At 37.3% G+C, this 17,642-nt stretch overlaps 1 protein-coding gene across 1 annotated transcript in view; it reads left to right on the top strand.

The window, feature by feature from the left end:
- The window catches only part of LOC306883355 (relaxin receptor 1-like), an 84,427-nt gene that overhangs the window by 15,371 nt on the left and 51,414 nt on the right, over positions 1 to 17,642 (top strand). The window contains exon 2 of the mRNA XM_079438545.1: positions 11,417 to 11,566. Coding sequence (XP_079294671.1) covers positions 11,417 to 11,566 — 150 coding nt within the window. The remainder of the gene's footprint in view (positions 1 to 11,416; positions 11,567 to 17,642) is intronic.

Genomic DNA, 17,642 nt, shown 5'->3' on the forward strand with positions numbered 1-17,642 from the left:
TCCAAGCAGGTAAATCCAGCAGGCAAACCAGCAGGTCAGTATAACAGGTAAGTGCAGGACATAAAGATCAGGATTCAGTGGGTAAGTAAGGAGCCACAGAGGAGCTTGCAACCTCGAAACCAGCTGAGTGAATGAGCTGAATATCCTTCTAATCAGTGCAGTTAAGTGATTGCAGGTGGTGCTAATTAAAAGTATACGTGGCTGGCATGGCTGGTGATTCTGTGACATATAAATTTAGTATATTTATTACTTACTTAATGGAGAAGAGGAGAGAAGTATCCTCAGCTTGTCAGAGCTACTCACACTTACAGTTGGGCAAAAAAGTATTTAGTCAGCCACCAATTGTGCAAGTTCTCCCACTTAAAAAGATGAGAGGCCTGTAATTTGCATCAAAGGTACACTTCAACTATGAGAGACAGAATGGGGGGAAAGAATCCAGGAAATCACATTGTCTGATTTTTAAAGAATTTATTTGCAAATTATGGTGGAAAAATAAGTATTTGGTCAATAACAAAAGTTAATCTCAATACTTTGTTATATACCCTTTGTTGGCATTGACAGAGGTCAAACGTTTTCTGCAAGTCTTCACAAGGTTTTCACACACTGTTGCTGGTATTTTGGCCCATTCCTCCATGCAGATCTCCTCTAGAGCAGTGATGTTTTGGGGCTGTCGCTGGGCAACACGGACTTTCAACTCCCTCCAAAGATTTTCTATGGGGTTGAGATCTGGAGACTGGCTAGGCCACTGCAGGACCTTGAAATGCTTCTTACGAAGCCGTTCCTTCGTTGCCCGGGCGGTGTGTTTGGGATCATTGTCATGCTGAAAGACCCAGCCACGTTTCATCTTCAATGCCCTAGCTGATGGAAGGAGGTTTTCACTCAAAATCTCACGATACATGGCCCCATTCATTCTTTCCTTTACACGGATCAGTCGTCCTGGTCCCTTTGCAGAAAAACAGCCCCAAAGCATGATGTTTCCACCCCCATGCTTCACAGTAGGTATGGTGTTCTTTGGATGCAACTCAGCATTATTTCTCCTCCAAACACGACGAGTTGAGTTTTTACCAAAAAGTTATATTTTGGTTTCATCTGACATATGACATTCTCCCAATCCTCTTCTGGATCATCCAAATGCTCTCTAGCAAACTTCAGATGGGCCCGGACATGTACTGGCTTAAGCAGTTCTTGCTCACCGTTCTTGTGATCATTTTGACCCCACGGGGTGAGATCTTGCATGGAGCCCCAGATCGAGGGAGATTATCAGTGTTCTTGTATGTCTTCCATTTTCTAATAATTGCTCCCATAGTTGATTTCTTCACACCAAGCTGCTTGCCTATTGCAGATTCAGTCTTCCCAGCCTGGTGCAGGTCTACAATTTTGTTTCTGGTGTCCTTCGACAGCTCTTTGGTCTTGGCCATAGTGGAGTTTGGAGTGTGACTGTTTGAGGTTGTGGACAGGTGTCTTTTATACTGATAACGAGTTCAAACAGGCGCCATTAATACAGGTAACGAGTGGAGGACAGAGGAGCCTCTTAAAGAAGAAGTTACAGGTCTGTGAGAGCCAGAAATCTTGCTTGTTTGTAGGTGACCAAATACTTATTTTACCGAGGAATTTACAAATTAATTAATTAAAAATCATACAATGTGATTTCATGGATTATTTTCCCCCATTCTGTCTCTCATAGTTGAAGTGTACCTATGATGAAAATTACAGGCCTCTCTCATCTTTTTAATTGGGAGAACTTGCACAATTGGTGGCTGACTAAATACTTTTTTGCCCAGCTGTAAATGTGATCAAAAAACAAAAAATATTAATTTTTAAATTATTTAATTCTTCAATTTAAAATCATTTACCTGTTGGGAGTGTGTTGACACTCTGTGTAGTTGGATTGCTGAGCGCCAGAAAATCAGTAATGAGGTGTTTTGACAGTTACACAAAGAACGATTTCAACATAAAAGTGTTCCTTGGGATGCTTAGGTTCTAAATAGAAACGTTACCACTCCCGGCTCTGTGTGGATTAATTCACATCTATTTTCATAGCTCTTTTGACAATACATATTATTTCAAAGCAGCTTAACAGGAAATGTATTAAAATATTTTAAAGAAGTGTGGAGTACTGGGCTGTGCTGCCATATTCTGTGGTAAATTTGCTTACTAGCATGAAGGGTCTTAAATCTTTACCAGAAAAAAAAAAACAATCCTGTAATTCAACAAGGTTAACGTGTGGCAGGGTTAAAAATGACATGATTTGGAGGGAGGCAGTTTTTGACAATAGGGCCTACCTTAAGTTTTCTTTTTAAATAATTTTTATTCAAGTGCCCTCGGGTCAAGTCAACTCATGTTTTTATTTATTGTATTATTATTATTATTATTACAATCATTTTGTGTGTGTGTGTGTGTGTGTGTTATGTATTATACTGGTATTCCCTAAGTCATGGGGTCCAAATGTCAACACCGGTATTACAACTTTGACTTGGTTGGGATTTTTTTTGTCCCTATGAGTAAACAAGCATATGATTGACGAAAGTTATTACAAAAAGAAAGTTAATTTTGGACATGCAATTCCCTTTTCTACCAGTAGGGGTAAAATGGAAGGTTGTGAACGATGTCCACTGTCCCCCTCTATTGATGGACACTGGTCTCATGTCTCTATCTTTCTGCTGATGAAAGTTATTACAAAAAGAAAGTTAATTTTGGACATGCAATTCCCTTTTCTACCAGTAGGGGTAAAATGGAAGATTGTGAAAAATGTCCACTGCCCCCCTCTATTGATGGACACTGGTCTCATGTCTCTATCTTCCTGCTGACGAAAGTTATTACAAAAAGAAAGTTAATTTTGGACATGCAATTCCCTTTTCTACCAGTAGGGGTAAAATGGAAGGTTGTGAACGATGTCCACTGCCCCCCTCTATTGATGGACACTGGTCTCATGTCTCTATCTTTCTGCTGATGAAAGTTATTACAAAAAGAAAGTTAATTTTGGACATGCAATTCCCTTTTCTACCAGTAGGGGTAAAATGGAAGATTGTGAAAAATGTCCACTGCCCCCCTCTATTGATGGACACTGGTCTCATGTCTATATCTTCCTGATGACGAAAGTTATTACAAAAAGAAAGTTAATTTTGGACATGCAATTCCCTTTTCTACCAGTAGGGGTAAAATGGAAGGTTGTGAAAATTGTCCACTGTCCCCCTCTATTGATGGACACTGGTCTCATGTCTCTATCTTCCTGCTGACGAAAGTTATTATAAAAAGTTTATTAATTTTGGACATGCAATTCCCTTTTCTACCAGTAGGGCTAAAATGGAAGATTGTGAAAAATGTCCACTGCCCCCCTCTATTGATGGACACTGGTCTCATGTCTCTATCTTCCTGCTGACGAAAGTTATTATAAAAAGTTTATTAATTTTGGACATGCAATTCCCTTTTCTACCAGTAGGGGTAAAATGGAAGGTTGTGAAAGATGTCCACTGTCCCCCTCTATTGATGGACACTGGTCTCATGTCTCTATCTTCCTGATGACGAAAGTTATTACAAAAAGAAAGTTAATTTTGGACATGCAATTCCCTTTTCTACCAGTAGGGGTAAAATGGAAGGTTGTGAACGATGTCCACTGTCCCCCTCTATTGATGGACACTGGTCTCATGTCTCTATCTTTCTGCTGATGAAAGTTATTACAAAAAGAAAGTAAATTTTGGACATGCAATTCCCTTTTCTACCAGTAGGGGTAAAATGGAAGATTGTGAAAAATGTCCACTGCCCCCCTCTATTGATGGACACTGGTCTCATGTCTCTATCTTCCTGCTGACGAAAGTTATTACAAAAAGTTTATTAATTTTGGACATGCAATTCCCTTTTCTACCAGTAGGGGTAAAATGGAAGGTTGTGAAAGATGTCCACTACCCCCCTCTATTGATGGACACTGGTCTCATGTCTATATCTTCCTGATGACGAAAGTTATTACAAAAAGAAAGTTAATTTTGGACATGCAATTCCCTTTTCTACCAGTAGGGGTAAAATGGAAGGTTGTGAAAATTGTCCACTGTCCCCCTCTATTGATGGACACTGGTCTCATGTCTCTATCTTCCTGCTGACGAAAGTTATTATAAAAAGTTTATTAATTTTGGACATGCAATTCCCTTTTCTACCAGTAGGGCTAAAATGGAAGATTGTGAAAAATGTCCACTGCCCCCCTCTATTGATGGACACTGGTCTCATGTCTCTATCTTCCTGCTGACGAAAGTTATTACAAAAAGAAAGTTAATTTTGGACATGCAATTCCCTTTTCTACCAGTAGGGGTAAAATGGAAGGTTGTGAACGATGTCCACTGTCCCCCTCTATTGATGGACACTGGTCTCATGTCTCTATCTTTCTGCTGATGAAAGTTATTACAAAAAGAAAGTAAATTTTGGACATGCAATTCCCTTTTCTACCAGTAGGGGTAAAATGGAAGATTGTGAAAAATGTCCACTGCCCCCCTCTATTGATGGACACTGGTCTCATGTCTCTATCTTCCTGCTGACGAAAGTTATTACAAAAAGAAAGTTAATTTTGGACATGCAATTCCCTTTTCTACCAGTAGGGGTAAAATGGAAGGTTGTGAAAGATGTCCACTACCCCCCTCTATTGATGGACACTGGTCTCATGTCTATATCTTCCTGATGACGAAAGTTATTACAAAAAGAAAGTTAATTTTGGACATGCAATTCCCTTTTCTACCAGTAGGGGTAAAATGGAAGGTTGTGAAAATTGTCCACTGTCCCCCTCTATTGATGGACACTGGTCTCATGTCTCTATCTTCCTGCTGACGAAAGTTATTATAAAAAGTTTATTAATTTTGGACATGCAATTCCCTTTTCTACCAGTAGGGCTAAAATGGAAGATTGTGAAAAATGTCCACTGCCCCCCTCTATTGATGGACACTGGTCTCATGTCTCTATCTTCCTGCTGACGAAAGTTATTATAAAAAGTTTATTAATTTTGGACATGCAATTCCCTTTTCTACCAGTAGGGGTAAAATGGAAGGTTGTGAAAGATGTCCACTGTCCCCCTCTATTGATGGACACTGGTCTCATGTCTCTATCTTCCTGATGACGAAAGTTATTACAAAAAGAAAGTTAATTTTGGACATGCAATTCCCTTTTCTACCAGTAGGGGTAAAATGGAAGGTTGTGAAAGATGTCCACTGTCCCCCTCTATTGATGGACACTGGTCTCATGTCTCTATCTTCCTGCTGATGAAAGTTATTACAAAAAGAAAGTTAATTTTGGACATGCAATTCCCTTTTCTACCAGTAGGGGTAAAATGGAAGGTTGTGAAAGATGTCCACTGTCCCCCTCTATTGATGGACACTGGTCTCATGTCTCTATCTTCCTGCTGACGAAAGTTATTATAAAAAGTTTATTAATTTTGGACATGCAATTCCCTTTTCTACCAGTAGGGGTAAAATGGAAGGTTGTGAAAGATGTCCACTGTCCCCCTCTATTGATTGACATTAGTCTCATGTCTCTATCTTCCTGCTGACGAAAGTTATTACAAAAAGAAAGTTAATTTTGGACATGCAATTCCCTTTTCTACCAGTAGGGGTAAAATGGAAGGTTGTGAAAGATGTCCACTGCGCCCCTCTATTGATTGACATTAGTCTCATGTTTCTATCTTCCTGATGACGAAAGTTATTACAAAAAGAAAGTTAATTTTGGACATGCAATTCCCTTTTCTACCAGTAGGGGTAAAATGGAAGGTTGTGAAAGATGTCCACTGCCCCCCTCTATTGATGGACACTGGTCTCATGTCTCTATCTTCCTGCTGACGAAAGTTATTACAAAAAGAACGTTAATTTTGGACATGCAATTCCCTTTTCTACCAGTAGGGGTAAAATGGAAGGTTGTGAAAGATGTCCACTGCCCCCCTCTATTGATTGACATTAGTCTCATGTCTCTATCTTCCTGCTGACGAAAGTTATTATAAAAAGTTTATTAATTTTGGACATGCAATTCCCTTTTCTACCAGTAGGGGTAAAATGGAAGGTTGTGAAAGATGTCCACTGTCCCCCTCTATTGATTGACATTAGTCTCATGTCTCTATCTTCCTGCTGACGAAAGTTATTACAAAAAGAAAGTTAATTTTGGACATGCAATTCCCTTTTCTACCAGTAGGGGTAAAATGGAAGGTTGTGAAAGATGTCCACTACCCCCCTCTATTGATGGACACTGGTCTCATGTCTCTATCTTCCTGATGACGAAAGTTATTACAAAAAGAAAGTTAATTTTGGACATGCAATTCCCTTTTCTACCAGTAGGGGTAAAATGGAAGGTTGTGAAAGATGTCCACTGTCCCCCTCTATTGATGGACACTGGTCTCATGTCTCTATCTTCCTGCTGATGAAAGTTATTACAAAAAGAAAGTTAATTTTGGACATGCAATTCCCTTTTCTACCAGTAGGGGTAAAATGGAAGGTTGTGAAAGATGTCCACTGTCCCCCTCTATTGATGGACACTGGTCTCATGTCTCTATCTTCCTGCTGACGAAAGTTATTATAAAAAGTTTATTAATTTTGGACATGCAATTCCCTTTTCTACCAGTAGGGGTAAAATGGAAGGTTGTGAAAGATGTCCACTGTCCCCCTCTATTGATTGACATTAGTCTCATGTCTCTATCTTCCTGCTGACGAAAGTTATTACAAAAAGAAAGTTAATTTTGGACATGCAATTCCCTTTTCTACCAGTAGGGGTAAAATGGAAGGTTGTGAAAGATGTCCACTGCCCCCCTCTATTGATTGACATTAGTCTCATGTTTCTATCTTCCTGATGACGAAAGTTATTACAAAAAGAAAGTTAATTTTGGACATGCAATTCCCTTTTCTACCAGTAGGGGTAAAATGGAAGGTTGTGAAAGATGTCCACTGCCCCCCTCTATTGATGGACACTGGTCTCATGTCTCTATCTTCCTGCTGACGAAAGTTATTACAAAAAGAACGTTAATTTTGGACATGCAATTCCCTTTTCTACCAGTAGGGGTAAAATGGAAGGTTGTGAAAGATGTCCACTGCCCCCCTCTATTGATTGACATTAGTCTCATGTCTCTATCTTCCTGCTGACGAAAGTTATTATAAAAAGTTTATTAATTTTGGACATGCAATTCCCTTTTCTACCAGTAGGGGTAAAATGGAAGGTTGTGAAAGATGTCCACTGTCCCCCTCTATTGATTGACATTAGTCTCATGTCTCTATCTTCCTGCTGACGAAAGTTATTACAAAAAGAAAGTTAATTTTGGACATGCAATTCCCTTTTCTACCAGTAGGGGTAAAATGGAAGGTTGTGAAAGATGTCCACTGTCCCCCTCTATTGATGGACACTGGTCTCATGTCTCTATCTTTCTGCTGATGAAAGTTATTACAAAAAGAATATTAATTTTGGACATGCAATTCCCTTTTCTACCAGTAGGGGTAAAATGGAAGGTTGTGAAAGATGTCCACTGCCCCCCTCTATTGATTGACATTAGTCTCATGTTTCTATCTTCCTGATGACGAAAGTTATTACAAAAAGAAAGTAAATTTTGGACATGCAATTCCCTTTTCTACCAGTAGGGGTAAAATGGAAGGTTGTGAAAGATGTCCACTACCCCCCTCTATTGATGGACACTGGTCTCATGTCTATATCTTCCTGATGACGAAAGTTATTACAAAAAGAACGTTAATTTTGGACATGCAATTCCCTTTTCTACCAGTAGGGGTAAAATGGAAGGTTGTGAAAGATGTCCACTGCCCCCCTCTATTGATGGACACTGGTCTCATGTCTCTATCTTCCTGCTGATGAAAGTTATTATAAAAAGTTTATTAATTTTGGACATGCAATTCCCTTTTCTACCAGTAGGGGTAAAATGGAAGGTTGTGAAAGATGTCCACTGCCCCCCTCTATTGATGGACACTGGTCTCATGTCTCTATCTTCCTGCTGACGAAAGTGATTATAAAAAGTTTATTAATTTTGGACATGCAATTCCCTTTTCTACCAGTAGGGGTAAAATGGAAGGTTGTGAAAGATGTCCACTGCCCCCCTCTATTGATTGACATTAGTCTCATGTCTCTATCTTCCTGCTGACGAAAGTTATTATAAAAAGTTTATTAATTTTGGACATGCAATTCCCTTTTCTACCAGTAGGGGTAAAATGGAAGGTTGTGAAAGATGTCCACTGTCCCCCTCTATTGATGGACACTGGTCTCATGTCTCTATCTTCGTGATGACGAAAGTTATTACAAAAGGAAAGTTAATTTTGGAAATGTAATTCCCTTTTCTACCAGTAGGGGTAAAATGGAAGGTTGTGAAAGATGTCCACTGTCCCCCTCTATTGATGGACACTGGTCTCATGTCTCTATCTTCCTGATGACGAAAGTTATTACAAAAATAATATTAATTTTGGAAATGTAATTCCCTTTTCTACCAGTAGGGGTAAAATGGAAAGCTGTGAAATATGTCCACTGCCCCCCTCTATTGAATGGCACTGGTCTCATGTCTATAGGCCCTTTAACTGAGAAGCTATTACAAAAACACCACCCACTGAGATATAGCAAAAAAACGAAGAAAACTAGTACTTTCCCCACGGTCCCTTACTGAAAACTTCGCTCAGAACGATCTCTCCCGGCTTAATGCACATTGCGACGGCTTGTGCGGGGCAGTGCTCATTATATAGAGCGAAAATACTGAAAACGAAGGCTGTGAAACATGATCAGTTTTTTCCTTTTGGCGGTCATACCGTTTAGATTTTTTTAGAGCAAGTCGTTTTGAAGTTATTGGAGTTTATCGCCGAATGTGTCACGAATATCGAAAACAAAACCAACTTAACCCCGCTCCATTCAGTCAGAGAAAGCAGTCTGATTTCATGATGTAGCCTAGGCTATAGCCTAACTAACTCAGATCAACTTTCACTAACAGTTCACACGTTTGAAGTGCTTTTAATTTCAAAAATATTTTTAAATCTTCTCAAGTTTTTGTCGCATTAAAAAATGCATTTTTCGTTGTTTTTGATACATTGCCGATTATTGGCGGATATTAATTAATTTTATTTTACTATTAACCTTTTATTGCCATGTGCAATTTACTCGGTGACTTAAAAGCAGATCTGTTTTGTGTTTTGTTTTTTCGCACAATCGGTTTTTCTTGGCCACAGTTTATGTTTTACCTTGAACAAACACCAAAGATTTTGGTGATGTGTAAATATACAAGGAATTAAGAGGTTGAGAGCACTTCTATTTTGTTAGAGTAAGCTACCGTCTATAATGGATGATGATCAAACCGCTGTTGCTATGGTTACCTCTTCAAGCAAATGCGATTTCTGTTCGCGAGCTCATAGCGCAGCGTGTAATCTACATTTTTGTGCTCAGTGAAAAATTGTTTAAACGCTGTTGGTATATATATACAAGCCTACATGAAAAAGGAAAAAAAATAAAATAAAAAAATGGCGTATTTGCATACCCTGCTCTCCTAAACGTTTACTTTGATCTCGTAATAATGATTTAATTGGATTAATGCGGACTCTACTTTCCAGTGTTCAGTAATTTAAGTATATCAGTTTGGCTGTTTAACGAGAATGATCTAACTATCAAAATTCGCTGTAATGGGAATTATAGGGCCACATCTGGCTACATCTCAAATCCTACAGTGCTACCTACATACTCGCTGTAGCCTACATTTTAGACTGTGCCAAAATTCTGCAGAAATTTGATGCTGCAAAATACTGTCTAGGTAAGGTGCACAACATAAAATACATCCCATATTTCTTTTCTTGTACACCTTGTGTTCACAGTTCACGTCGCTTTGGTTTTGTGTGAGAGAGTAGCCTAAGTGTCTAAACTGAGGGGACCAGGCAACATTCACCAAAAGGAAAACAGCTGCATAAACATACTAAACAATGTTCTAATTAAAATAAAAAATACAAAGTTTGGTTGGAGAGTAGAGGTCAGGGGATAGGAAATATCTTGGATTTAGTATAGGCCTATAAAAACAATAGAATTCAATAAAGTCTCAACTCTGTTAGGCAAAAACAAATGTGTATGTGCGTTTTTAAATCTGTTGGGGAGTTCTTTGGTATTATTGACTCACAAATAATTAATTCCATAAGGAATGTATTCCATAGTGCTCCTAATAATAACAGAGTTTATGTCTTCTATTGATTGTTTCAGTGTAGTCTGTGTTCTCCAATTTGTACTTATGATTTAAGATTTGTCATAAATGGCACTCAAAAGTGGATAAACTTTATCTGGAATAAATGTTTTGATCTCAATACAGCTGCATTGAGATTTTTTTATTTTTTTGGTTTGCCCATGGTGTGCATCATGGCAGTTTTATTTTATTGGTTTAACTAGAAACCCAGCAGAACATATTTCACTTTGGATCTGATTAAGAAAATGTTCCCTCCTTTTGCTTTACACTTTTATACCAGGTCTAAACATTAGCAGAACAGTTTACAGTCTTGGATATTGACCTCCATTCATAAGCTGTGAATGGAGACTAATAGTGTAAAAATTGACTGTAGTATAATAGTTATTAATTATCTTTTAGACATCATGTGTTTGCTTTTAAGTGAATAGGAAATTGCAATTAATTGCTGAGCATATAAAAAAAAATCACCACCTTTTCAATAAGATGACTTTCAAATGTATCTAATTTCTTTCTGTTGTAAAAAAAAAAAAAAAAAAAAAATCAACCTAGACATTAGTGTGCTTTACTCCCATTCAGAAAAGAAAGAAAGTGGAAAAGCTCCTGTGTGATAAATCGCCCTGCACCGTCTGCCCCCAAAGCTTTAGCTACAGCACGGCAATTCTTCATGTTGACACACAACTTCTTTTGGGCTGTTTATTCATAGATCTGTAGGTTGCCTTGAGAATGACTTGCAGTAATTTGAGTTATACAGAAGGTAGTGATGAAATGATGACATAATAAAACCTTTTTATTTTTATCAGTCATTAGTAGCTGCAGCACAAGAGCTTTGTGATGTTCATTCTTTAAAATTATTATATTTCAATATGCATTTTAGATGTTTTTCTTTATCATGCAGGTCTGACATTGTTTTTTTTATACAGAGGCCACCAGTTGTACTTGTCAAAATAATGTTTAATCTACAGAACATTTATATTGTCGTTTTGTATAATTGAAAATGTTATAAAACAGCACAATGTCTGGGGATATATTTTACTGTATAATATATTACCAGAAAATATGCAATTTTAAGTTGACTTGTGATTTAACATATTTAAATTCATATATAATGAAATCACTGTGAATTACTAATAGTTAAAATAAAAATACTTTTAAAGTACTACACTTCACAGTCCAAGAAACAGACAAATGCAACAGTGTAACCTGAGACTGAATTTATAATGCTCAATTTCTCTCTTTTCTTTGTCTTTGTCTCTTCTGAAGTGGTGCTGACCATGTTTAATGTATCAGAGGATAGGGCTCACTGCCCGCTGGGCTACTTCCCCTGTGGAAACCTCAGTACCTGTCTTCCTCAGCTACTTCACTGCAATGGCGTGGACGACTGTGGGAATCAGGCAGATGAGGAGAATTGTGGTTAGTTCAGATTCCTTCACTTCTCATTTCCCCTGCGTGCTATTCTACACGTTTTTTTTTTTTTTTTTACTCTGTACTGTAAGCCAGTGGTGTTGAGCATAGATTTGCTTACCTAAAGCTGGCAACACCAATATTTAAACTGCATGATACCGATTTTTTAATACCACACATAGACAGAATAAATGTATTTATTTTTGGTCATTTAATCTGATTGATTGAGCAACGTTCCAAGAATAGTGATATAACACCCTGTCTACACTGGATGCGAGCAGTGCACCGTGTAAAAAGCAAAAAGAACCCATAATCAGTAGACATGCCTTGTACTATTTCTGAGGATTTGTAACATGTGCTGTGATGCATACAGCACAACAGATGCCGATGTAGACAGGACGCAAAGTTCTTATTTATTGATTTGTTGTTTATAAGCAAAATCACTTTCACAATCATGCTAATATATAGTTGTACTGGTTTAAAAGAGCCCTGTTTTCAGCCAACCATTTGAATATTGTTTGAAATAAAACATTCTGAGATATTTAGAGTTTTCAGCAATAAAGAAACAGGATTTGAGGTATCCTATTGCATAAGAATGTATTGTCCCTGTTCTGCTTTTTCCCTGGTATCTGTTATTCTTGCAATATTTTCTCCTCCTATCCTTCTGTTTTGCATCTCATCTTTTGATTCTTGTGCTTTGTTTCTTCTTTTCGGATTCAGACTATTTCTGCTCCTTTTCTCCGCTTCTCTCTCTTTTCTTCATTCTATGTCTGTGAGGTGCAACTATGTCAGTTGACTTTGCTTCCACTTCTGGAGGCTGATTATAATACATAATCAGTCAAATTGAAACAAAGATTTCTGCAGTTTTCATCTGTACAAATTGTCATATTTAATTTACCATCTCATCCATCTCTCTGAAAAAGGGAAAGCCTAATAGTTAAACAGCTTGGTTTATCATCATACTCCAGACCCAAACCCCAATTGATTTTTTCTTTTTTTTAATCTTCTAGTAGTCTCAAAGGTATTTACTGACAAAGTACTGATGAAGCACCAATTAAGTTCTAATTATCCTCACACCTCAAAATCAAATGGCATTCTTTGACTTGTTAACAATTGTTAATGACTTTATTTTTACAAGAGAAAACCCACAGTGCTATTTACTTTGCGAAGAGGTGGTAATTTCCCATTGATTCCTCAGTAATCATTTACTTAACCAGTGTTTTATAATAGCCCTAGTGGTTATGTTTGCAGGTTAGTTTTGATAATGTCATACTTGTCAGAAACAGTGCGTGCCCAGCCGTTTGGCAACTGTCTCACGGCATCTGTCACAGAGACTGTATCAAACTCAATCTTAAGTGTCATCATTTGGCCCCTACAGCGGTAGGCACCGTGTTTAACCTTGTCTTACTCGCTTTCGCGGCCTATGTACAATGGAGAACAGGGGGGAGATTAAAAGCCGTTGTGCCAGCACTAGACTGTAAAAGGTCAGGACGAAGGGAAATGTCACCGTGTACATAATATCTTAAGACATTTGCTTAGACCTGTGTGTTGAGTCAAGCAGAACAGGATAGACAGGAAGTGAGAGATTCTATAATGCTTTTCCAAATCCCCTCGATTGGTATTCCAAATGCTTGAGATTCCACTCCCACTTCTCTTATCGCATTTCGCTTGTCGTAACTGAGTTATCAAAGCCTTTTCAGGGCCAGAAAGGTCACTGTCGGATATCGCTGTAAACAATAGGCATGAATTATCCAGGCTTAGCACCTGGCATGAAGACACTTGCTCTTGCTGTTCGCTGAAAAGTTGGATATAGATGAAAGGCCAAGTTACCTAAATGATAAGATGTACTTGAGCTCTCGAAAGATGATAAAAGTATTTTTTCAAACTAGAAAGAGAAGAAAAAGTGCCTTGGAGATTTGATAGATAATGAAATTTTGGATAAACAATTGAATCTCTATATAAACCGAAAGTGGAGATGCGGGCCCACCCGCAGTCAATCTCATTCTGTCTCTCTCTCATCCACTCTCTCATGAGGATGAAAGATAGGAACATGGGCACATTTTGACTCTGGGTGATGCCACAAAGAAAGCCATTTGTTTCGTTTTTTTGCCATGAATGCTTTGAACCTCAAGAGCTTTGTCAGTTTGTAAAATCCAAGTCCCTCAGGAACAGAGCGTCCATCTGTGGGCTCATATACATTTTGTCATCGATAATGGTGTGTGGCTTTGATTTAGCATCATATTAATCTTGGAAACTGAAGTTAGAGCGCTGCACCACAGACAGTCGTCCATTATGGTGACAGTTTATTCTATTTCAAATAATCTTTTGTCTCCATATAAGCTTTTCTCAAAGTGATTTTTTTAATCCTTTTGGTGCCAACCTTGACTTGTAGAAAACTTATTTTGTGTATCTTTTGTGAATTGTTTCAACAGTGTAGATTGTGATTGTTTTGTTAGCTGGAGATAAGACTGGGAGTGTTGTTTAGAGGCTGGATTCTCTATCAGCAATCCAGCGAATTTAAAATATCTCACAAGGCTTTCTTCTGATTATGAGTTTTGCAATACCACATAAACATAGCATTACATTAATCTTGCCAGCAAAACACACTGCTTTGTCATCCCACCTGTTTATTATAAGTATACTTTCGTCAAGTTATGGTGTGTTTTATGCAGCCGTATTTGCTTCAGCAATACTAATATTATACTCAAAGGAACATTTTAATGCTCAAAGGTTTTTTCCTTATAACATGAGAAATAATGTAGTTCTTATTTACATCGTGTTTAATTTAACTGTCTCAGATGCTTTGAATGGTACAGCTCAGAAATGCGAGTTCCCTTTAATATCCCTGAAGTTTCATTGATACTTTTGAAAATCTGAGCACAATTTGAGATATTGTTGGGACCTCTTAAGGAGACTTGACTCTTTTTCCCAAGAAAAAATTCTGAGATGTGGAAGTCTCTAAAAATCGTTCCTCGTTACAAGTAACAATTTATTATATTAGATTTCCTTTTTTTATCTCAGTATATGATTAATTGCCTTCTAGTTTTAAAGAACAGCACATTAACAAGGTCTTGATTTGAACTTGAACTCCAGGCAGCTGCTGAAAATACTTTAGTCTCTGATAAACTGGTTAAAGGATTCAGTGAACATATTATCATTAATTCCCAAATGCTCAATGTGTAACTTTTTTTAAAGAAATGAACAAGTTGAAAATCCTATTCATTTGTTTGGTTGTGAAAAAGCTGAATGCAGTATTAATAAGGTGCCACACTGTGCATTGATTTAGTGTCCATTCATTACATACCAATTATTGGCATTATTTATAATTAAATTACAATTTCATTATAGAACTGTATATTTTTAGCCAAGGTACCATTAATTAAAACTAATAAAACAAGGGTGGCTGCATTAGCCCTTGCAAAGTTTGAGAATCTGAGATCATATTTTTTTATTTTGTGGGGTTGTCATATTAAATTCGACGGAATTTGTGATGCACTGAAGTGCAATCCTTCTAGAGTAAAATTATGAAAATAAATAAACTCATGAATGGTTTTTTTTTTCAGCAACCTGGATTATGCAAAACATTTCAAATCCAGTGATGGGTTTCTCTTCACAAACACTCATAATTTTAAACACATTTTTGTTTTCAGTCTCATTGAAGCTTGGAATTAAGTGCATTCCAGTTTTGTGTGCAATATGCATAAACCAGTCAGTGAAAGGACAGTGGGTGGTCTGTGAGGGTGCTGTAAATGATAAGCCAAAGAAACTGATTGGTGCATGCAACTCTAACAAAGATGAATGTGCTAACCTAATAATCGATTAGCTGTCACTCAGCGGACCCCATAACCTTGGTCATACCCCACCAGTTCCCTCCAGGCATGTGATTGGAAAGTGGTTGCATTTACTGTATGTGGTACATTTTCCGTGCTGAAATGTAATGACAAAGCAGTAAGGAAATATAATGATGTGCCTAAACTGATAGTTATATCTATCTGTCTGTCTGTCGCTCTTTCATAGACAGTGAGTTCTAGGTGTGTGAGACATCTCATTTTGTATCCTGATTAGGTTTCATTTAGAGACTTTTGAAGTATGTATCTTGTTACATATGAATGTGTTTTATATCTTCATGCAGTATGCATGTTTTGCATATTCATAGCCCAACATGGATAAAAAATACATCATAGAATTCATAGAATTATGTATATGCAAATGCAGTGCCTAAAGATTTACAAAACTAGACACATTATTATTCAGGTATGCTTGAGTGTGCAGTAGTTCATAGAGAGGGGTGGATGAATAATGCATTATATTTAAAAATAGATCTTAATGAAACATAATCAGGAAGTTAAATAAGATGCCTCACTCATTTAGTACTTTTGAAGGGGTAGCAGTTTTTAAGCAACAAAATCATACATTTTGCATGTATTTAGCGGTTGTTTTTATTAAAGAATATATGGATGAATTAATAAACTGAAATGTGTGAGCTAACAGCAGTCAGATCAATGAGCGGATTGTTGATTTGGGAGTTATTAGAAGACAGTAATCAAAGGACCATTGACATTGACAAAGACATCACAACACTTCATAGAAACTGAGAAGGTTTTTTTTTTTAGAGTACAGTTTTTGTTGTTGTTGTTGTTTTGCTTTGGTGTAAGGTCCACAGGGTGCAAACTCTCTGCTCTGAACATGAGTTGTTTCAGAGGCAGTCTTATTTTCCCATGAGGCTTCCCTACTAATTTCAGGCCAGATCCACACCTGCTGCTCTCTCGTTGTTCAGAAATATGTTATCTAAAATTGGTGAATGTAGTAATTTAGCATTTAATGAATAAATTATGATTTCGCAAGCTCAGTGGCCATTCAAAGATTGTTGTCTTAAAATAGCATGACCTAGTCAAGTCAAGTCAAGTCAGCTTTATTGTCAATTCTTCCACATGTACAGCACATACATACAGAGAATTGAAATTGCATTACTCTCAGACCCTTGGTGCATACAGTTAACATTAAACACGTTCAGATACAGATAAATACAGTTTAAACATATGTACATACAACTATACAAATATACAAATGAGGATATTGTAGAAAAACATAAGAATTAGATCGATAAGTGGCATAAGGCGCATGGCAGATAGAGTGCAAAACCAGTTAAATAGAAACAACACTGTGTAGATATATTTGTAGTGCAAAAGAGCTTATCAGTTTGAGGACATTGTAGAAAATAAAAAAAGAGAGATAGATAAAGTGCATAAGGCACATGGCAGAATAGATGGAGTGCAAACCAGTTGAATGTACAAAAACAAAACTGTACAGATTTTTTTGTTTTGTTTTGTTATGAGTGTAGTGCAAGAAGAGCTTATCAGTCTGTTAAAGTGACAAGTTCGGATAGCTTTTTATCAGACTATCCGAAGAGGTAATTTGCAGTCAATGTTGGATAGGTAGTGATCAGGGGGGGGTTAGAGAGTCAGAGTCAGAGTTCCTAGTGTGTTGCACAGAGTCAGAGTTCCTAGTGTGTTGCGGTGTTAAATGGGGGTGAAAGAGGGGAGGGGGGGCAAGGACGGGAGGGAGTTCAGCTTCCTGAAAATGACCTACAAATGCGTTTGACTCTACAAGTGGCTGAGCTTATCATCTAGAACGTTGTATTTGAATTTTGGATTTTTTTGATGAAATATGTATCAAAGAAGTATTTTAGAAGTAAGGCCATTTTGTTTATATCAAGATAAATAAGTTTAATACATTCCTTGCAAGCTTAATGGGACGTAGAGAGGATTAATTTGAACCTAAATAGATTAATGCTTTTTCTGAGCCTAGACATGATATGATTAATTTTTTAAGCAGCTTGAACTTCATTCAAAAAAACAAAAAAGTTTCTAACGGTTAAAGTCTTAAATTTACTTAATGCATGAATTGTGATCAGAATGTGCTACTTGATCTCAGTAGTATTCATTATTTGTATGTCGTATAAGTTTTTTAACACATACTTCTTTTTTATGTTTGGATAAATTATGTACGAACGTACGAACGTACGAACAGCTGGTAAGATGTAAACACTTTCACTTGTATTCTTCAGAGATGTAAAAATGTTCAG

The sequence above is a fragment of the Barbus barbus genome (genome assembly GCF_936440315.1).
Source record: "Barbus barbus genome assembly, chromosome: 17".
Classification (NCBI taxonomy): domain Eukaryota; kingdom Metazoa; phylum Chordata; class Actinopteri; order Cypriniformes; family Cyprinidae; genus Barbus; species Barbus barbus.